At 43.2% G+C, this 23,374-nt stretch overlaps 1 protein-coding gene across 1 annotated transcript; it reads left to right on the plus strand.

Moving 5' to 3' along the window:
• Nucleotides 1–1,756: 1,756 nt before the first annotated feature.
• Nucleotides 1,757–15,154, plus strand: rnd3a (Rho family GTPase 3a). The gene is made up of 5 exons (XM_049753794.2): nucleotides 1,757–2,047; nucleotides 2,251–2,338; nucleotides 11,801–11,910; nucleotides 12,836–12,970; nucleotides 13,047–15,154. Exons 1-5 carry the CDS (start codon nucleotides 1,898–1,900, stop codon nucleotides 13,293–13,295), a joined length of 732 nt encoding a protein of 243 aa, XP_049609751.1. The 5' UTR covers nucleotides 1,757–1,897; the 3' UTR covers nucleotides 13,296–15,154.
• Nucleotides 15,155–23,374: the final 8,220 nt, after the last annotated feature.

Consider the following 23,374-nt stretch of genomic DNA (forward strand, 5'->3'; position numbering starts at 1 on the left):
GCAGCACCCAGAGAAAGGCAACGCAAAAATTCCATACCATTCTATACTTGTTTTGTTTTTGTGTTCAACATTTGATTAAAAGTACACAATGTGGTCCATGTTTAAAATATTTCCATAAATGACCATTTTGTCACTTTATGAAACGTGAGAGACTGCAACAATAGAGATGATCATTAAACCAGGTGGTGAAGCTCCACGATTGTATCAGATAGAATTTAAATGAGGCCAAATGCAGTTGAGAGATGGCAACCAGATAGCAGAAAGGGTAAAATTCCCCGTCCCCCACTCCCCTGGCAGTGTTTTGTCCTGCAGGCACAGTTTCCACACAACAGACGGGACTCCAGCCTCACAGCCTGCAGGGTGGAGCTGTATTGAAGTAAAAAAATAAATAAAAAAATACTAGCCACACCAAGAGTCCAAAAATGATGTTGCAGAAGATATAAAACTGCTGTTTTTTTTTAAATTTGTGTTGTATTATAGCCTGCTTACCTCAAGCCTTTAATCGAAAATGTGTATGCTGCTCTTTGGAAAATAACTGGCTGTATGTGTTGTTCACACATATTGAAAGAATTCTCACTGGAAACAATCAAAGCTGCATTGAAAAAACAGCCAGAACCTCCCCTGGGTTCAAATATAGACCTCTTAAAAGCAATTCATGTGTGCTCGCACAACATAATCAATCCCCGTGTCTCAAGGTTCCACTGGAGAGTAGCCAGGGGGCTTAAGCCCAACTGAACAAAACATGCCTAAAACATTCTAGGCAGCTCATTTGGACGGTGAGTTATGTGCTATTGAATTCAGAGCACAAGGCCAAGCAAACACGGCAGTGTTTTGTTATTTGCACATCACTGGCTCAATTAATATACATAATCAAAAGTGTCTACCATAATATGTAAAGTATTTCCACTTACCTCAAATTTTCAACAAATTATATAATTTTCTATATGTGCATTGTGGAGTAAAATGTAATGTTAATTACAGTATGCTCTTTGTCTGGTCATCCATCCATCTGGTCATCCATCCATCTGGTCATCCATCCATCCATCCATCCATCCATCCATCCATCCATCCATCCATCCATCCATCCATCCATCCATCCATCCATCCATCCATCCATCCATCCATCCATCCATCCATCCATCCATCCATCCATCCATCCATCCATCCATCCATCCATCCATCCATCCATCCAGCCATCCAATTAAACGATGACCGACAGATAAAAGCAAGTGGCCTGCCGTGCAATGTGTGGAATACTTCTCAATTAAAAGTCTAGCCAGAAATTTCTTAGCAACTTGGCAATCAAGAATTATTAATTATTAAGAAGCGGTATTATCCATTGCACTTATTATACTGCAGCGACATGGAACTACTTGAACTGACACTGGTGCAATGTTTCTGCAGTAGTAAAGCCACAATTACAGTAAATTTCTGTATGAAAAACACTCAAAGAAGTACTCTAAAATAAAAAATAAACAATTAAAAAATATAAAATAATTTGAAACACAGACACACTGAAACACAAAAAAAGGCCTCTCTGTCGAGTTGGACCTGTCTACATTTTTTTTTACACTTACAACCAGGAGGGGACGCCAAAACGGCAGACAAGACTGCAGCCAGTTGCGTGTGGCTTGGCTGTACGAAGGGGATCACGGCAAAGGCCGGAGCTGGATCACTGGATCGCTGGATCCACGCGAGGGGGCGTGGAGGTGAGGGGAAGCGCCACTCATCATTGGTTACCGTCACCCTATAAAAGCGAGAGGGAGAGGTTTCCACCGGCTTGGAGCAGGCGCAGACAACTCGAGTAGTCTGTCAGCAAGGCGCTGTCAAGCATCCACACGCATCAAACGACTCTTTTTAGCTTTTAAATCACAGTCACTCTCCCCGGTGGGAATCAATGAAGGAAAGACGCCCGTGTCAGAAACTCTCCGTGAAATCCGCCATGGATCCTAGTCCGAGTGTCAAGTGTAAGATCGTGGTGGTAGGAGACAGCCAGTGTGGGAAGACCGCGCTGCTTCACGTGTTCGCCAAGGACTGTTTCCCTGAGGTAAGAACCTTTAGCGGCATGCATGTTGTGAATTCAAGAGCACAAATAAACCTCGGATGCCCCAGTAACGATGACCGTGCACTCATCCTCCATTCTATGATGCGTGGATGTACAATCCATGGGATGAGAGATTTAGGGCGTGCATGCGTGCAGTGATGCGGCGATTCTCTTCCTAATATTGCACTGCGTTTTGCTCCCATCAGAGTTATGTCCCCACTGTGTTTGAGAACTACACGGCCAGCTTTGAAATCGACACCCAGAGGATTGAACTCAGCCTGTGGGACACCTCAGGTAACAAGGCCACATTTGCATGCGCACGTCTCTGCTTCATGAATATGCTTCAACTCTTTCTCTCTGACCCCTAACCCTAACCCTAACCCAAAACGCATTTTTCTAAGAGAACATAAGATATAATGAAGTTATTTAATTTATTTTTGGTGTCAAATTATGATGCTTTGATCACCTTAGTTTTGGGGTGGAGGGCCTATTGTTCTCTTACCGTGATCACCACTGAACGCCCCTTGTTCCTCCTTTTGAAATAAAAAAAAAAAGCAAAACACATTTATAGCTTTGAATCCTTTATGAGGAATGTCTTGTGTTATGTCATACATGACTGTGGTTTTGTGCTACATGAAAGTCGCATCATTTCCGAAACTGACCTCACTGCTTTGCACTATGAATAGATGTTCCCCTGATGCGTCCCAACATGTAGCCTGGATAAAATATTTACATTTTTCTATTAATCCTTGATAAGAATATGAACCCTTTCATCTGACTAAAGTCTAAGTATGCAAACAAAAAAGCACAATGGTCATCTGGATAACACACTTTTGGAACTGTGCCTAGTTTTGAGAAAAGTGAAGTCTTGCAACATATATACTGCCTCTTCACCCCCGCCCTGATTCTCTTGTTTTGTAAAGTTTACGATCAGGGGCCAAATGAGCTGAAGCGTCCTGTGTATGCGTGTGTTTGTGTTGGGGGGTGTAAACAACACATCTCGCATCCATCAATGTCCGAGCAGTGAAAAGCGCAGCAGTCAGTCCGTCAGGCACAAGTGCAGCATATGTTGCATGTATGTGTATTGAGGGGGGGGAGAGAAGGATTCTGAAAATGGGCATGGGTGGGGCCAAGCAGACAGCCAGCTGTTGTTCTTCTCAGGTTTGGAATTCCTCAGAGGTGTTGCAGTAACTTTTTTTAGACCTCTAAATATTCAATCAGCCTTAGCAAGACTGCAAACAAAGGTGAATCCCTGTAAGACTTATTTCTTGGAGGGAAATAGGAGAAGAAACATCTGTTAAATATTGGTAGCATTTGAAATTCCTTCACGCCCACTGTTTGTGTGACTTGGGAAAGGCGAAGAAAAGGAAAGGAAAGGAAAAAAGAAAGCATGTTTTGTAGCACTGTGTTGGCCAGTCGCCCGGGGCCATTTTTCCTTTCTCTAGCTTTCATAGAACTATGTTTGCATCTTTCAATGTGTTTGAGGAGGTGTTTCCTTTGAATTTGTGAGATGTCAACCTGACCCCACCTCATATTAAACACCCACCCAAGCTCAGACACTCGCTGATAGAGCCACCCAATCGATCCATTATGAGCTATGTCCTAGCATGCACTCAAACAAAGGGCTTAGATAAAGACCAAAGCACACAAATGGAGTCAAACACAATCTCAGATCCCCCACCCCCTTTCTAGAAAACACCTACACACATATGGTGGTTGTAGGGAGTCTTTGTTGTGTCCTGATGGGCAACCTAATGAGCGGTGTGTGTTTAACGATGGAGGACTAGATAGGGCTAATTCGGGTCATTAAAGGGAAGTCAACCCCCAAAACCTTCTTTGTCGTAAAATGTTCTGTGAAGCCCAACTGGTCTAAACACGACATTGTGATTAATGTTTTGTTTGTGGAATACTAATAGTCAAAATCCACCTGTTTTTACGGCGGCCATTTTGCTACTTGCTGTCGACTGAAAATGACCTCAATCACGATGGCTCAAGTCACAACCAATCACAGCTCACCAGTTCTTTTTAAGCTGAGCTATGATTGGTTGAGAACTGGCAACTGTGATGTTATTTTCAAGTGGCAAAATGATGAACCCCTCCGCGAGTCGTCACCTTATCGTGGTGGAGGGGTTTCTGTGCCCCTATGATCCTAGGAGCCATGTTGTCGGGGGCTTCATGCCCCTGGTAGGGTCACCCATGGCAAACGGGTCCTAGGTGAGGGGTCAGACAAAGCACGGCTCACCCAAGCCCCTTATGATGAAAAACATAAATGGACTTTGTTTTCCCTCGCCCGGACGCGGGTCACCGGGGCCTCCCTCTGGAGCCAGGCCTGGAGGCGGGGCTCGAAGGCGAGCGTCTGGTGGCCGGGCCTTCGCCCATGGGGCCCGGCCGGGCATAGCCCGAAATGGAAACGTGGGTCCCCCTTCCCATGGGCTCACCACCTGTGGGGGGGGCCGAAGGGGTCGGGTGCAATGTGAGCTGGGCGGCAGCCAAAGGCAGGGACCTTGGCGGTCTGATCCCCGGCTGCAGAAGCTGGCTCTTGGGACATGGAATGTCACCTCTCTGGCTGGAAAGGAGCCCGAGCTGGTGTGCGAGGCAGAAAGATTCCGACTAGATATAGTCGGACTAGCCTCCACGCACAGTTTGGGTTCCGGTACAAGCCCTCTCGAGAGGGGCTGGACTCTCTTCCACTCTGGAGTTGCCCACGGTGAGAGGCGTCGAGCAGGTGTGGGTATACTTATTGCCCCCCGGCTGGGCGCCTGTACATTGGGGTTCACCCCGGTGAACGAGAGGGTAGCCTCTCTCCGCCTTCGGGTGGGGGGACGGGTCCTGACTGTTGTTTGTGTCTATGCACCAAACGGCAGCTCAGAGTACCCACCCTTCTTGGGGTCCCTGGAGGAAGTGCTGGAGAGCGCTCCTTCTGGGGACTCCATCGTTCTACTGGGTGACTTCAATGCTCACGTGGGCAATGACAGTGAGACCTGGAAGGGCGTGATTGGGAGGAACGGCCCCCCTGATCTGAACCCGAGCGGTGTTCTATTGTTGGACTTCTGTGCTCGACACGGATTTTCAATAATGAACACCATGTTCAAACATAAGGGTGTCCATGTGTGCACTTGGCACCAGGACACCCTAGGCCGCAGTTCGATGATCGACTTTGTAGTCGTGTCATCGGATTTGCGGCCGCATGTTTTGGACACTCGGGTGAAGAGAGGGGCGGAGCTGTCAACTGATCACCACCTGGTGGTGGGTTGGCTCCGATGGTGGGGGAAGATGCCGGTCCGACCTGGCAGACCCAAACGCTCTGTGAGGGTCTGCTGGGAACGTCTGGCAGAATCTCCTGTCAGGAAGAGCTTCAACTCCCACCTCCGGCAGAGCTTTTCCCATGTCCCGGGGGAGGCGGGGGACATTGAGTCTGAGTGGACCATGTTCCGCGCCTCCATTGTTGAGGCGGCCGACCGGAGCTGTGGCCGTAAGGTCGTTGGTGCCTGTCGTGGCGGCAATCCCCGAACCCACTGGTGGACACCGGCGGTAAGGGATGCCGTCAAGCTGAAGAAGGAGTCCTATCGGGCCGTTTTGGCCTGCGGGACTCCGGAGGCAGCTGACAGGTACCGGATGGCCAAGCGGAACGCGGCTTCGACGGTTGCTGAAGCAAAAACCCGGGCGTGGGAGGAGTTCGGTGAGGCCATGGAGAATGACTTTCAGACGGCTTCGAGGAAATTCTGGTCCACCATCCGGCGTCTCAGGAGGGGGAAGCAGTGCAACGTCAACACTGTTTACAGTGGGGATGGCGTGCTGCTGACCTCGACTCGGGACGTCGTGAGTCGGTGGGGAGAATACTTCGAAGACCTCCTCAATTCCACCTACACGCCTTCCATTGAGGAAGCAGGGCCTGGAGACTCTGAGGCGGATTCTCCAATCTCTGGGGTCGAAGTCACTGAGGTAGTTAAAAAACTCCTCGGTGGCAAGGCCCCGGGGGTGGATGAGATCCGCCCGGAGTTCTTAAAGGCTCTGGATGTTGTGGGGCTGTCATGGCTGACACGCCTCTACAACGTTGCGTGGACATCGGGGACAGTGCCTCTGGATTGGCAGACTGGGGTGGTGGTTCCCCTCTTTAAGAAGGGGGACCGGAGGGTGTGTTCCAATTACAGGGGAATCACACTCCTCAGCCTCCCTGGTAAGGTCTATTCAGGGGTGCTGGAGAGGAGGGTCCGTCGGGAGGTCGAACCTCGGATTCAGGAGGAGCAGTGTGGCTTTCGTCCTGGCCGTGGAACAGTGGACCAGCTCTACACCCTCGGCAGGATCCTCGAGGGTGCATGGGAGTTCGCCCAACCAGTCCACATGTGTTTTGTGGACTTGGAGAAGGCGTTCGACCGTGTCCCTCGGGAGGTTCTGTGGAGGGTGCTTCGGGAGTACGGGGTGCCGAGCCAACTGATAAGGGCGGTTCGGTCCCTGTATCACCGATGCCAGAGTCTGGTCCGCATTTCCGGCAGTAAGTCGGATTCGTTCCCAGTGAGGGTTGGACTCCGCCAAGGCTGCCCTTTGTCACCGATTCTATTCATAATTTGTATGGACAGAATTTCTAGGCGCAGCCGAGGCGTTGAGGGGGTCCGGTTTGGGGACCTCAGCATCGCGTCTCTGCTTTTTGCAGATGACGTGGTGCTGTTGGCTTCTTCAGGCCGTGATCTCCAGCTCTCGCTGGAACGGTTCGCAGCCGAGTGTGAAGCGGTCGGGATGAGGGTCAGCACCTCCAAATCCGAGTCCATGGTCCTCGATCGGAAAAGGGTGGAATGCCCTCTCCGGATCGGGGATGAGATCCTGCCCCAAGTGGAGGAGTTCAAGTATCTCGGAGTCTTGTTCACGAGTGAGGGGAGGATGGAGCGTGAGATCGACAGGCGGATCGGTGCAGCGTCGGCCGTAATGCGGACCCTGTACCGGTCCGTTGTGGTGAAGAGAGAGCTGAGCCAAAAGGCAAAGCTCTCAATTTACCGGTCGATTTACGCTCCTACCCTCACCTATGGTCACGAGCTATGGGTCGTGACCGAAAGAACGAGAGCTCGGATACAAGCGGCCAAAATGAGTTTTCTCCGCAGGATGTCCGGGCTCTCCCTTAGAGATAGGGTGAGAAGCTCGGTCATCCGGGAGAGACTCGGAGTAGAGTCGCTACTCCTCCACGTTGAGAGGAGCCAGATGAGGTGGCTCGGGCATCTTATCAGGATGCCTCCTGGACGCCTCCCTGGGGAGGTGTTCCGGGCATGTCCCACCGGTAGGAGACCCCGGGGACGACCCAGGACGCGCTGGAGAGACTATGTCTCTCAGCTGGCCTGGGAACGCCTTGGGATCCCCCGGGATGAGCTGGATGAAGTGGCTGGGGAGAGGGAAGTCTGGGAGTCCCTCCTAAAGCTGCTGCCCCCGCGACCCGACCCCGGATAAGCGGAAGAAGATGGATGGATGGATGGAAAATGATGAATAAACAGGTGAATATTGCTGCTTAACTCATTCTTCAAGCACAATACTAATCAAAATGCTGTGTTTAGACTAGTAGGGGTACATTCAACACATTATTGTAAAGAAAATTTAGAGTTGACTTCCCCTTTAAGGCAGACAAGACCCCTGAGAGAAGGAACTGCCTTCCATTTTGCCCATGAGGCCTTCATTCCAGTGAGCACTATTTATTTTAAATTGAGTGAACACCTGCAGTCTGAGCCCAGGTCAAACTAGGACCGAGATCAGCCTCCCGCATCGTGACAAGTATTTCCGGGAATGTGCTCCCTTCCCCACTCTGCAAGCCATTGTTGCATCGGATCGCATTTCAGGACTCGAATTAGAGCTGCGTGTCTGGCATTCCTCAGACTAAAGGTTTCGCCAACCCCTGGACAAAGAAGGCTATTGTGTCCACAGGTTCGGATCCTTAGCAGGGTGAAATTGAAGTGGCGTGGTTGGCTAGTCCTACACAGACAAATTGAATCATGGATGAATTAGTCAATTGGCAGTAGAAGCCAGCGTACACAAATTGAAAGGCAATGCCCTCGGCCTCACCTTGTTGCGTGCAGTATTATGGGAAAGCTATTTTACATCAAACACGAACTTCAATTGTGGTCTCTATCTGGACAAATAGTTTGTCTCTATTTTATTTCAATCCTATATGATTTTTTTTTCCCCAGATTTCTTGACTGTTTCTATAAAGGTAGTCATGCCCAACCCTCCACAAAAATAGACATATTTAGTTTGATCATGTTCAGTGATTCCAAAATGTGCATGTTTTCCGATACCAGTATTCAGACTGAAATTACTCATCAAATTCACACATTAAGATGCCTTTCTGTATTTACTTTGAAAGAAGGTGACGCAGACTTCTAGGAAACATCTTTCATCACAAATAGCCTTAGTAGTATTGCGTCATCCTTATATTGGGATTAACAATAGCATAAAAAACAATTGCATGGACCTTTTGTCTCGGTTGAGTGAGTTATATGTACTGTACAAGTTTCGTAAGGCTAGAACATACTTATCTCTTTTTCCACAGATGGTGCAACACCTGTGCATACACACACACACACACACACACACACACACACACACACACACACAATACGTCCCTCCGCTGAAGCTCGGCTATGACAGCTATGCATTTAATCAACAGGTCATTCCATACCTCTGCTGAGGCTAACTTGCATGCAGCACACGCAAGGCAGTGTTGTCGACAAGAGTTTACAGTCAGTATGATGGATTGCATTCCAAACTAGTATCGAAGCACCACAAGGTTTGAGGTTAACATGGCGATTGTCATTGCAGTTGCTGTGAAGAGAAACAGGCTTGAGTGTGAAAGCTGGTGTGAAAAAAAAAAAAATGTTGAGGGCAGGGGTAGGGGTGAAGGCGGTCCAAATTTTTCCTCATTTACACTTCTGGTCTGATGTCTTCCAACGTATACACACAGTGTGTGTTTCTTTTCACCGGTTTGCTAAAAGCACTTTTTTTGCAGAACTGTCTCTGGCCCTTTCAGTCACAGGGTCTTGTAATTCCAATGATTGGTTCCAGCAACTGAAGTGCTGAGAAAAAAAAAAGGAAATGTGTGATGCGGTTGCTTTTGAACGTGACAGCCATGAAAGATGAGGAAAAGATTCCTGTGGTTAATCCCAAATTCTTTCTTGATGTGAAAGGACGATAATGTCTGCTGCTAAGAGTTTAATAATGAAACCTATAAAAACCTTGAACAAACCACATGAGAAAACGAAACGGCATTTTCGACATAAGAAGAATGTGTTTTGTATAGTTTGGAGCATGACACTGACCATGTCATACTTTCACTTTCAAATTAGTTATGGCCAAACCAAAGCAACTTTTGCACCCAGCAGCACAGTTCAAGTCTGCTCATTTGTGTTATATGTATTTCTTTTTCTGGAGTTATTTCTGTTTTCAAAATGGAGTCATAGTTTACCAAAACCAGTCCTCTGTACCTTAGCCTACAACACCCTGTGGTGAAAACATCAACCAGATCAGTTGAATGTTTTATACTGTACTGTGGTGAGCTCAACTGGAGCCCTTGGTGGAAATGTTTTCATAGAATCGCCCCCCCTGGATCAACATTTGGAAGCAGTAACATTGTGGAACGCAGGGCTGCAACCGGAGCGCAACGCGGCTGAATCCCTCAAACATCACACCCCATAATATTTCAATGTAAACGGGCATTTATCCACTTCTTTAACATGCTGCCAAGATGGCCTTCTATACCACAGAAAGATCCATCACTGGGCATATTTTTAACACTGGTTAAAAAAATAAGTTCTACAGGCAGCATTTATAATGCACTGTTTGGAAAAAATCCAGTTTTCCATCTGGCAATGTAATTCTTCAGCAGAGCAAGATTTTTTTTTTAGACAAAGTGAAGAAAGATTTTTTATTTTCATTGTGGCATACCCAGCGTGTGGCCATATAGTTTGTTGAGACATTGTTTATGCTAAAACTCTTGTGTGATGCACAATACGGGGTACTCTATCTTTGTACTTATCACTGTCGAGTCAAAAGTGAAACATTTTTGATTATTTTACACCATGGCTGTCACTATCGAATTTTTTCAGAATCGGTTATTCTACCGATTCATTGGATGCAATCTTAGTATATTTAAAGATATTTTGTCCATTTACAGTTTATTAACTAATTATTTTTGTTATTTTGCAATTTGTAGTGATTAAAAAACAACTGAACAACAGTTAGGCAATATCACACAAGTAAAAGCAGATGTTTGCAAATGTCTTCATTTGATTAGACACAAATTATAAACAAAGGATGAAAGAAATCAAAGTCAAAGTCAGCTTTATTGTCAATTTCTTCACATGCCAAAGACACGCAAAGAAACCGAAATTTCGTTCCCTGCTATCCCACGGTGACAAGACATGGCACACAATAGACAATCAAGTAAACAATTGCGTGCTGAATAAATAATGAATAAATAACACAACAAATAAATAAGAGGAGCAAAAAATAAATCCTAGAATTATTACTTTTGAGAACTTGAAATCAGAGGATTTTGGACAATTTTTAATTAAAAGATGTCTCTAAATGATAACTCGAAAAATGATGCGATCCATTTGATAATTGAATTGTTTCTGCTTAATTTTGACACTTCTGTTTTCCATCCGCAAAGGATGGATGACAAGCCCTATTTCACATGCTCCCTCAAGTAACTCTGGTTCTCCCAATGGGTGACTGGGTTCATGTATTCATCAGCCAGTGTCACTGTTTTATTTCACCTGAAAGGAAGCACGAGTTGTTTGAATGGTGCCCCTCCCCCTCCATTGTGGCCCACCAAGACTGTTTGAATCAAGAGAGTCTAATATGTGTGTGACTTTGTGTGCATTCCTGGCTGCTCACTGTTTGGAAACGGACCTCCCAGGGGAGACTTGAATTCCCCATAACAAAATTCCCCAGATTTTTTGCAGCCAATTGTGTGTGGTCGGCCATAACTTGTCATGTGATCTTGACTCACCTTGACATTACACAACCCCCACCCCTCCCCCCAACACTTCCTGATCATGATGTCTGTTGGGGCGAAAGGGCGTCTCCGTCGCATATGGCTTCAATTTGAGGTGGGAGTAGTTCCCTCACTCTGAGGTTCTATTTTTCTGCAGGGCCTTTTTCCTGAGAAAGATCTTGTCATAGTCAGCACATTTTTTTGTTATTTGTTTTGCTCTCTCAGTTGCTATGGATTATGTCATGCAATCAATTGAATTACATTCCTTTCTATGGTTATCATTGTTTTTTAGAGATCCGGAATGGGCTCCTCCCTTAAATGAGGAGGACTTCACACTATTCCTGTCTGATCCCGGCTGATTTCCTTTTTTCTTTCCCGATGACACTAGATCCCGGATTGGCTGATCCCAAAATAGCTTCTACAGTAAACTAATTACGAAACACGTCTTTGCCTTAGTTGGCTCCTATTCTTTTTGTATGTACTATCAATTAAGCTTGCTCGCTAGAAGAAATCTGCCAGATCAATGGTTTTCTACTATTTTTAATGTTATCTCTAGAACATTTGACCAAAATTCTCAAATGGATCAATTCACAAACCGACTTGGACAGGTTTGAGAAATATCGTACGACTATGACGATACTCAAATTTCCCCAGCAACAATGATAAGGTGGTTTGTGTCTGTTTGTTTTGATTGATTGCATTCTCACTTGAGCAGCCATCGACTCTCCCACCCGAAAAGAGCGAATCATGTGTTTATCTCATCTCTTCTTTTCTCTTTCCTTCAGGTTCTCCGTATTACGACAATGTGAGGCCTCTTTCGTATCCGGACTCGGATGCAGTGCTCATCTGCTTTGACATCAGTCGCCCCGAAACGCTAGACAGCGTTCTGAAGAAGGTCAGTTGTCTTTGATTAAATTGTCTTTTGTGTGTGTCAACAATGCAGGCTTTGGTTGTGTTTGATCTGCTGGCAAGAAGCCTGTCTGGATCAAAAGTCTGAAGTCAGTCAAGATGTCATGTGGAACTCGGTTACTTAGCTGAAAGAAGGAAGTGACACAATTCCACTGATGTGATATGGAAGTGTGTAGCTGTTGTGGTTTTTATCTGCTGATTGTGAATGTTCTGGCTGATGTCCACACGTTATGGTGTAAATCACATTGATCGTCAGACTGGTGGAATATCTGCTTCCCAGAAACAGGATTACTCAAGAAATGCTAAGGGTATTTCCACGAAATAAAAACCTGCTTCTATTTGTGTTACACTTGTTTGTTGTTGCACTGCTGTAAAGGTTACAATACGGAGTTTTTGCTGTGAAGCACTGAACAATGTTCTGTAAGATTTTGTTTCTGTATTTAGTTTTTCCTTAGCGTGTGCCAGACTTGGAAAGGAGGGGGGGATTTTAAACGCTTCCAAAGTAAAAATCTAAAAATATCCAGTTGGGCAGAAACAACTTTTGTAAAATGTGTAGAATGTGTCTGCCACAGTAGTCAGTCTACGTATCAGGTGTGCAACACGATTTCACGTTTCTATTCGATGAACTTGATCCACTGACCGAGTCACCTGGGCGAGAGGAGGATTTGGCCGAAGCCCGAAGAGACTGTCCATCCATCACAGAGTGTCTATTGTTGGCAGGAAGGAAACTTGGAGATTATTTGTAGCTCCACCTCCACTCCAAGGTTCAAAGCCCTTGGGGCTAGAGGAAGTTGCAGTGTTGACCTTTGCACCTCATAATCCAGCGAGAAATCAACCTTTGCCAAGTAGAACCAGTAGACATTTCTTCCCGCATCAACTCCTTAACTGAGACTTTGTGTGTTTCTTTTCAGTGGAAGGGGGAGATACTGGAATTTTGTCCCAACACAAAGATGCTGTTGGTTGGCTGCAAGTCAGACTTACGCACTGACCTGAACACGCTCGTCGAGCTCTCGAACCACCGGCAGGCCCCCGTGTCTTATGACCAGGTACGCTCAAGTTTCCTTCCTTTTATGATGGAAGCTCAGAACCCGCCCCCATCCATCATTGACTTTGCCTCCACAGGGCTCCAGCATGGCCAAGCAGATCTCTGCGCCATACATCGAGTGCTCATCTCAGCAATCGGAGAACAGCGTGCGGGACATTTTCCACGTGGCCACGCTGGCCTGCATCAACAAAAATGGCAAAAATGTCAAGCGCAGCAAGACCGCCCGTGCCAGCAAGAGGACTTCCCACATGCCTGGTAGACCCGATCTGACAGCTGTAGCCTCAGACCTCCGCAAGGACAAGGCCAGAAGTTGCTCTGTCATGTGACTGAGGGGGAAGAGCCTGACGGGATTGGGGACTGAACATGGAGCAGCCAGGAAGAAGCTACAGGGAATGCTTCTTTCCCGCATGGGAAAGACTTGTTTTGTGTCTGGAAAGTCAACGCATCTACAAGTTTATGGAATACACCGCACCAATGACACGTCAAAGTCCGGCTGTCGAGGAAGCTATCTATCAGCGTGCCACCTGCTGGGGAAGTTGCTTATATCCTGCTTCCTGCGGGAGAACAAAGCTGAGGCAGGTCACGCCCACAAGAACTAAGTTGGAAAAGTGATGTCATAGGAACCCTCATAAGAACATGTGACATGTGGGTGTATGGGTGGGTCGCAACAAAAAGGGGCAAAGAGGTGCTGATGTGGTTGATGCTGAGCTTCAGAGTAACACATTGTCCGTCAAGTCATGGCAGCCCTGCACAACAAAGCTGCTGTTTGTCCCGTCTGCGATACGTTGTAAAATGTGAAGTCCTTGGTGATGAACTTTCCCATGATTGGTTGTTCTGGAAATTGCATGTCTGCACTAGGGTTGGGTGTTTGAAGTTCGGTTAAATGAAGAGTCAATTTGTCATCAATTTCCTATAGATTTATTTAATATTCATTTTAGATGGCAAAATTAAATGCAAAAGGAAGCATGTTTCCATATCTTCTGTAATTGGAATTATGACAGTCCAACATTCCTCAAAACAACTAAACATTTAGCAAAGTAGACCGCGCGTTAAGGTTGTGAGCTAATCACTATTCTTTGAGAAGTTTGAGCATGTCAATATGTGATAGCAAATCTACCAAGGTACCAAAGATGAGGGGCTGCTGCAGCCAATAGGGTCCATTTCATCATTCCTTCCTCTGTACACCAATCTATGGTGTCAGCAGATATTTATGATAACCTCTATTTGTTAGTACCAAACGTTGTTTACTTTTTCTTTTTTTTTTCTTTTTTAGATTTTCTTTGACAGCTAACTAGCAAACTTTGTGAAATCAAGCCTCAATTGCTACAAGAGGTTGCAACAATTTATGCTACCTTGGAAAGTTACAACAAAATATGCAATGATTCGGTGAGAACAGGTGGTGTTGCATTTATTCATGATGTGTGTCGTACCTGGAGCCATAAAAAGTAGACTAACGACAATTGTCAGTGACCGCCAACCCGGTTTTGTGCTAAATAAAACTTAGCTTGTAAGTCTCGATCAAGAAGGTGTTTTATCGTTGTTGTTGTTTGTTACTAAACTAATTATTAACATCGAAAATGTTATTTGCGTTGGCCATCCAAAGTGGCGTCTTTCACAGTAGGCTCCGTCTCATTTGTAGGCCAAATGGTTGCTAGCTTTGCCAACTAATTACCCCTTGAATTTTCCATGTGCTACTAGCAAATGGTATATTTTAAGATTATACTCAATGTACTAAGTCATCAAGCATCGACCTTTCACCTCCAGGAGAGAGCAGCTATTGCTAATGTTGCCTTAATGTACAGTGCTGTTAACATCTTACTTTGGTTGTTAGTCAAGGTTATACAACTAAGAAAGATTTGTTCTTGTCTTTCTTTGCACCAAAAGACACCTTGTTTTATCGTGCGTCATCAGGGTCTACACTAAAAAAATGTCCATGTGCTGACGGCCAGTGTTGGAGCAATGCAATTTAACTGTTTTTAAAAAATAAAAAAAACACAGGCAATGACGCACTTGTAACATAAGTTTGAAAATGTCCCAGTGCTGTGACCCAAAACTTTCATGTCGTCTTTTGCCTGCGTGTGTTTTCATGTTTTCTCTAATGCTGATGACACCTTGACAATGTTGTTGCCACAGTATTTATTGAATTGTATATTTTCCTTTTGAAATAAATGAAAATTAAATTAAACTTTAAAGTGTGGTTGTTGGCTCTGTACACAACATTCTTTAGGTTCATTGCATTTTTTTTTTCTTCATTCAAAAACACCTGTCTTTCATTTGGAGCAAACAGGATGTAGGAGAATACAATTAACTGTGAAAACAAACCTGCATGTGCTTAGGGAAAAAGGCTGTGTAGTGAATTTTTGGAACGTTAAATCACTTTCTTCAAGCTCAACATGACCTTTGACCCATTTGCTCACTAAGCCATTTGTACAACACAGGACTAACACTATTTTGGATTGAGTGGAAATGTGTGTTTCTACGCTACAGAGCACAGTTGAAACTTTTTCACCACTGCAGCAAGTTTCCTCCAGGCTAATATTGTTGGACCATGCGGGTTTTCATGATTCTGTCTCTGTGCACTTGCACAGTTGATATGAAATAAAACAAGGGGGGTGGAAAGTATTTAGACAATGATACGATTATTTAAATCTTATGTTAGGATGCCAAATGTTTTTTTTACTTAGTCCACAGAAAGGTCTTTGGCAAGTCTTTACTTCAGCCACTCTTACTTGACTCTTTTTGCCTTCACTTTTGTTTTATATGAATGACTATTACATAGATGTGTGATTAAATGCTAACTCACTAATACCAGGCTGCACACCAATTTTTTATTATTATTTATTTTCCTTATTTAAGTTTCAACATATGAGAATTTGAACTTAATCAAATTCTCATATGTTGTATTTTTTTTTTCAGTCACTTCATTTTTGTATTATTGAAGTCCTATGTTTGTACTGCATGTCATTCCAAATTATTGATGTCATATATTATTTAAAAATATTAGTTTAGGTGTTTTGCTTCAAACCCTTTGTTGTTGAAAAGTGTGTCCTACATTATATATATGCATTGAGAACTCGTACATGTTTTTTTGTCCATATTTAAAATGACATTTATGTGACCCTCCTCAGAATAACTGGTGATGTTCAACCACAGGTGTGTGAATGTTGCACATCATGTAAGTTTCCTCAATCTTATCTTAACCAAATTGAAATGCTGCAAATTGGCAGGACTAGACAACATGCATTCAAACAGTAATATTTTACTCTGGGAGTAAAACCAGTTCATTGAGAATCAGCTCATGACAAAGCCGTCTGTTCGCTTCAGTTCTCCGCTTCATCCTTTATTCTCATTGTTGTGTCTCTATTTTACAGCTGTGCATGACTGATTGCATGATGCGTGAGGAGGAGATGGGGTGAGGAGGCGGGGGATGACAACACACCACCAGTTTAGGCCTATTGATCCAAGCATTCCATCCCAGCTGCTCCTGAAGGAAAATAACATAATGGGATGGGGGATGTGTGCCGATGTGAAAGCAGTGACCTCAACAGCTCACTTGAGTTCCCTATCACACTTTGGCTGTTTAATGGCAGCTCTCCATCACAGTGAAGGATGCTCATTGTGGTGTCACTTGTAACACATAGGCTCATCTAAACTCATTAATTTCTCAATCAGTACGGATGAGTAGCTTGTTCAATTCCACCAAAATGGTGAAAAATCGTCTTGTCTCGAAGCAGCCTGCAGTTGATAGATGAAGGCATGCGTCTTATAACAAAAGCTAATTCACATTTAATTGGTAGGAAATGTAAAGGCATCTTACAGAAGAGGAACATGCTGTATGTCATTAACTTAAATCACGTACTGTGAGCCTTAATTTGTAAAAAAAATTACACTTGGCGTTACGCTTGTGTGAAAATTAAAAAAAGGTTAAGAGTGATTTTATTGTATCCAATCTGACTGTATTTGAAAATATTTTTATGATGACCCTGGGACAGGTTTCTATATCCATGATTGCACATCAGATAATGTTTTCTTATTATTTGTATTTCATTACTTATATTTCCATTAATACCTGTATGTTTCCTCCCTGGTTGAACTCCTGCTTCTTCTTCCTCATTGTAAGGAATGCAGGGTTCACTTTGAACACTTAAGTATGCTTCCTAAGCCAATAAAGTTTTTTTTTTTTACAGACTCCGTGATGAAAGCTAGTCTGTATATTAACCTCAGGCAGTGCCACTCACGCCATGTGATGTCTGTCTGTCTAGTTAACACCTGACCTCCACCGACCGCCTCCTCCTCATGCCCTCATTGGAAGCAGCTGCACGTCACAAGACCTCAATCCTGCACATTTGCAACCAGGATTCTAGTCTATTTGTTTTGTGAACACATTAAACGTAGACCTACTTAAGTGGCTTTTTGTGCCAGCGCAGCCCACCCGAGGGTGGTTTTAAGACCAGATTTGAGCTCATGTGCTCCGCTTTGGCCAGATTCCTCACTTATTACAGTATCTGGGTCAGGCAAGGAGGACCTTGCCACAGAACGCAGGATGAATGATGGCAGTCACTAGATTCCCGACCACTTGAAAGAAAAAAGACTGATATATCTGTCAAAACAGGTTAGGGGGCATCATTCAATGTTTAACTAAAATTCCCTACAAATATGAACATCTTAATCTGTTTGATATTGAATATTCTAATCAAATGTGGTTCCAAGTCCTTCATTTGGTAAATATTTTGTTTTTGTTTGCTCATCAATGAATGCATCCAATGCTTAAAAACAACAACAGCAATTCCATTTTACAGGAACCTGCCTACTCGTCCCATATGGATACTTCTGTTCCCACACTTTACAATACAATGGACTTAAACACAGGAAAACCTGCCTGTGCTGCAAGTTTAAGAGTCAAAACTAAAAAGTTAAAGTGGCGTCATTGGAATTTTCCAACTGATAAAAGAAAAGAAACATTTGCGGCTCTTGTCTTAGCCTGTCACATTTTTGAGGTTATACTCAGGGTGGAGTAAGTTTGGGATGTTCTACATATTGCAAAACTAACTCATGGGGTTTTTATGACGGAGGGGGAAGTCAGTCAGGGCAGGAGGCTTAAAGGGCCAGTGAACTGTCTATTTTCTGCCACCAGCTAACACAACATGCACGTGTTTAATATAAATCTTAACATTTGCTTTGTTTTGTTAATGTAAGAAGATATTGCCAAAAAAACTCCACCTGATGCAATCGTGTAAAGTTTCTCATGCATATTTGTCTGCCCCGTTTCCCCCCCACCTGACAAACTCCTACTTCTCAGGCCTGTATGTGGTGAGATCACTGCCTGAAAGTGTCAGTTTACAACGTAGTGGGGGAACTCTGCATGCATTCCGTCTTATTAATGTAGTTTTATTTTTTGTTGCACAGCTCTTGGTCAAGTTTGAGTAATTCAGATATTCTTAGATTTGGATTGCAAGTTTGACAAAAATCCCAACCTCGGATTGGGAACCAATAAACTACAAATTAAAATGTGTTACCCTTTACTGGTTGTATTCCAACAAATTCATTAAAAGTGAATTTTAAAACAGGACAGGAAATAAGAAACCATCATTCCTGCCCCGCCTTTGTGGTGATGCTTAAATAAACTGCACCTGTGCAATCATGACAATAGGTTCATGTGATCAGGGAAAAAGAAAACATTTCCTGTTAAAGGGGGGGAAAAGGTCTGAGCCAAATTGTGCACATTAACCTCATCGTCCAGCATGTGCAAGTCTACACATGTATCTTTCCCTGATTGCAAAATCAATTCACAATGTACACTACGATTTATTGAAATCTGCCATCATCTTCTCGTGATTCCTTACCTTCAGGTAAGGTAACTTTATTTTTATAGGACATTTAAACACATTTATAAACAATACATTTAAAAATGTATAAAAGCAAAGGAAAGAGTGAAGTTGATTATAAATATGTTTAAAAAAACTATTTCAGTTTGTGTGTATGGATAAGATTCAACTAGTCCACCTGGAGCATAACTAAAGCAAAAAGTTGGCAGATGTTCATTGTGTGGATGGGAAGATTTTCTTTTAATGTGGTGTTGTTCTAGTTTTGAATTGTTTCAAACAATATCAACATTCCAAGCTGCGTAGAATGTATGAATCGGAGTGGAAGGGGCTTCAAATTTTTCTGTCGCTTTTGCAATGCTTCTTTAATATCTGGGATCGCGGTCACTTGTTTTAACTTAAATTCTGCCTTCAAATGTAAGTGAGTAAGTGGTCAGAAATTGTGGAATAATGTGTTTGCTGCAGCAAACTGAATTGAAGTGCACCATTTGTGGCTTAAACAATCCCCATTCCAATTCAAAGGCCTTCCCCATCAGGCACCACTCAGTGCAATTTCCTTCCAGAAATGCGAGAGCAGAAAAAGCAGACCTCTCGCGCTTATTTTGATTAGCACCAATCAGCTTAAGATGTCAAGCCAACTACCCATAGCCACCAGGAAACACACCCTAACACCCCTTCCCCCTCCCTCCGTCTCGCTCCTCTCCCGGAGTGTTGCTGAATCCCTGCTGTGCATTTTGTTTTGCCTGAACGCTGGCTCCATTTCATCTCATGTTGTGAGGAGACTTCTCATGGCTGTCTTTCTGCTTGTTTTCCTCCGATGAGCCCCACAGTCTCCTTAAGAAGTCATTAGAAATCCACCATGGGAAATCAAGTCCCTCCAATCCCGAGCCCACTTTACAGTAAACCGGGCCTCTTCTCTTTCTTTAAACTTCAAACCGAGCTGCTCGACAGCCAAAAGCAATTAGGCCCATAGGGGAGGTCATGGAGGACTCTGGGTCCTACAAGGTGGGGCCCCAAAAAAGTGAAAGTCAATTAAATTGAAGAGGAATGGTTGCTCTGCTATCGCTCTACACATTTCAAAGGGAGCACACAGGATTGTTCCAACCATCTGGAACGTTGCAGGATAACAAGGCTAAAATTCCCGACGGGTATTCCTGAACATCTTGTCTCATCCCATTGGGAAGCGGCTGAAAGATCGTTTGTAGGTCACACTTTAGATTTTACCTAACGGAAACAGAAAATAGAGAGAGTGTAAAAAGCAAGCCATCCAGTCCAAAATCTCGCAGCTGCAAAATAATTCAAAATCCCTTTAGGCCATGAATAAGAAATGTGTGTGATTATGGACTTAATATGTAGTCATGCTCCAGAAACTCCGCTCGTTTCTTCCAGCAGCAATGTGGGTTCAGCACAGCCAATGCTTGTCTGATGGGGAACATTCTGCAGAAGATAATATTATTTCAAATGGACATATGATATTAACTTCACTTCTAATTCTTACAAATAGTCTCATCTCTGGAGTGCCTACCTACTCATTAAGTGAGAAATTCCACAAGAAAGTAACTCTTCTATGTACTGCATATATATAAAAAAAATCTCAGTTGTTTTGTTTACAATACATCTACACTTTGAGTTATTTATACAATAACTTATTGATCATGTTCTACCTGCCAGTTTACTACAGCAGTAATGACAGAGATGTGGTGGCCACAGGGAATTTTGAGAAAATGCATTTCGGCTGAAGGTGGTCACTTCACTTTGAGAATTGGAGAGTAATGCTCATTGCTGGGCACAAAGTTTTCCAATCATGTAGTTGCTTGGCCCCACTTGTGAAAAGCACTAAAAGCCTTTAAAAGCACATATCTACATTTAAATATTGATAGATTCATCTTAAAAACTGGACTTAAACCTCACATCCTTTTCCTTCTGTCACTTTATGGCCTCAGGCTGTCACTCACATAGGCGAGCCTCAAATGAAAAAAAATGTCAGGATATGGAATATTGGGTTGTGTCAGTTTCGCTCAACATCCTGGATGGTCTCGTTCTAAAATAGATCTGATTAAGTACCTTGTCATCAGCTGAGAGTTTCACTGCATCTGTCTTGTCTTCTATTATTCATTATCAGAGTATCCTTTGTAAATATAAAAAAAATCAAAAACATAATATTGTTAAAAAGTTCTATGAAACAACTAAACGCATATTCATATTTCAGCCATCCATCTGTATCTAAAAGGGTTTGTTATATAATTTCTCTTTTTTTCCTTGATAGAGGACTTTAAATTGTTGTACTATTGAGGAAAGGCAAGGCAACTTTATTGATATAGCACAATTCATAAACAAGGTGCTTCAAATAATTAAAGTTCAGGATTTTTTTTATCATGTTCTTGTTTGCTTTACATATATATATATAAAAAAGGGGTATCAAACATGTTCACTTTTTATATCCACAGTGCTTCAGTAAATCACTGTCTCTTTCAATCACTCAAACGTCATATCGTCAAATAAATTCCAATTAATTAGTGGGAGACTTTGCACAACACAGAGACTTCTCTCTTGTGGCTGACTAGAAATGTAATCACATGACATAAGAATAATTGTTTTTACTATAGTCTGAGATAGAAGTTATTAGACTCTAATATCATAATGATATATTTTTTTTATAAACCTAAATCAGAGTAAGCATAAGCATCACCTTGGTTTTTCTTTTATATCACCATGTTTTTATATCTCCCAAGATATGACTCTGCCTTTTTTTTTTTTTTTTGTAGGTTTTACAAAGTAGGTGCCCACTGGGAATGGTAAAGTAGTAAAACGGGCAGACACAGAAGCAACAGCTTGACTCCACGAAACATGACAAGCGAGTTGTTGTGGCACCGTTTTGACAAATCTGAGACAATTGTTCCACACCAGTGGAGACCCAGATCTGTCACATCTATGTTGCTATTTTTTTGGAGAACACTTATATTTTCAAATTTCACGGCAGCAGCATTGCCCTCTTATGGCTGAGCAGTTTTTCTCTGCGAAAAAATTCCTTGTCAGGTTGGGTAAGCATGACATTCTCATTCTCGCTCGCAAGCACTCAAACCAGGGTCGCCTCCGGAAATTTCTCATAGAAGTGGCCAGATGGGGACACATAAATTGTTAGGGTGGCACACGAATACTAAAAGACATTTTTATGGGTTGTCTAACAGGGGGGCGGCCTTTGGTGTCTTGTGTTATAATTTCAGGGCACACAATGGAAAAAAAGTCACCCTAAAAGCTTTTCTAAAGAAAGACTACTTGTACATATAATAAGATTTCAAGAAGGGGTAATTATTTCTTCACAAATTCATTACAGTTTGAATTTTGTTGGCTTGTACATGAAAATTTCAAAATAAATATAGTGATGTTACATTGACTGTCAAACAGTAGTTGGCATTTATTTTGCATTTGCCAGTTATTTGTTACCCCTAATGTAGTATATACTTATTCTCTTGGACGATAGAGACACCAAGTGGGTGACTTGTGTGTGTGCGTGTTACCGGATTTGAGTTGTTACCGCTTTTCTGAATGGCTTTCGTATCCTCCCGTCGCTCCAAAAATAAACCAGCAACACAACATGGCAGTATAATCCAAGTGAATCAAAAATTGAAATGAACCACAAGAAAATAACGAGCTCACTTTACAAGCCAGAAATTCGAACAGATGGGTCGTTGAGGTCACAATTCGACCGTGGCTGGAAGATGTTCAAAGCATACTGCAAAATCCATCCAGTGCTAAGTTAATGTGGGTTAATCCGAGAAACCATAAATTGCAACATGGGTATTATAGTTTTTAAAATAACAGTAACATTTGTAAAAATCGTGTCCCTCCCACTTTAATGTTCCGAATGATTGTATGCGGACAGACTAACAGTAAACATTTTGAGTTCTACAACCATTTGTTTTATTGTGTAATGTAAAAATAAGTTCTAAAAGTATATTTATTGTAAACAAAACAACTAGTTTGAAATTGACATTTGGTATGAAAAGCACAACTAACGCGAATGCAATCTATTCCGCCCAGTGCTGTGAGGTGTCCAGCAAATTTTCAGGGGTGGCCATGGCCACCCCTGGCCATCCCCTAGTGACGCCCCTGACTCAAATACAGTATTACATACGGTTCTGAATTTAAATATTGGCTCCAGCCTTCATGTGTGGAGTGTGCAGGCTTTGTGGGTTTCTTACTCCCAGTATTTTCATTGGAGTCAATATTATGTGAAATGTCATGACCAAATAGTGATTTAAGGATTTTTTTGGGGGGATAAATTCCAGTCCACTCTGTCAGTAAAATAATTAAAGATGCTTTCTGCTGTAATGTTTTGACATTTTAGTTTTGCAGAGAACCCAATACATACCCAACATTTTACACCATTTACAGTATAAAAGCTTTCCAAGTCACTGCATGAGTGTAATCCAGCAGCAATTGTCAGAAATACTCAACACTTTCTGTATTCTGGCAGACTAGCAGCGTTTTGCGACTTGCCAAAGGATAAATGACCGGCCGTCATGATGTGACCCATAAACACAATGACTAGTGTGGCTGCATGTGGGCAGGTGTTGTCGCCA

Source organism: Syngnathus scovelli, chromosome 2, assembly GCF_024217435.2.
Source record: "Syngnathus scovelli strain Florida chromosome 2, RoL_Ssco_1.2, whole genome shotgun sequence".
In the NCBI taxonomy this organism is placed as follows: Eukaryota; Metazoa; Chordata; class Actinopteri; order Syngnathiformes; family Syngnathidae; genus Syngnathus; species Syngnathus scovelli.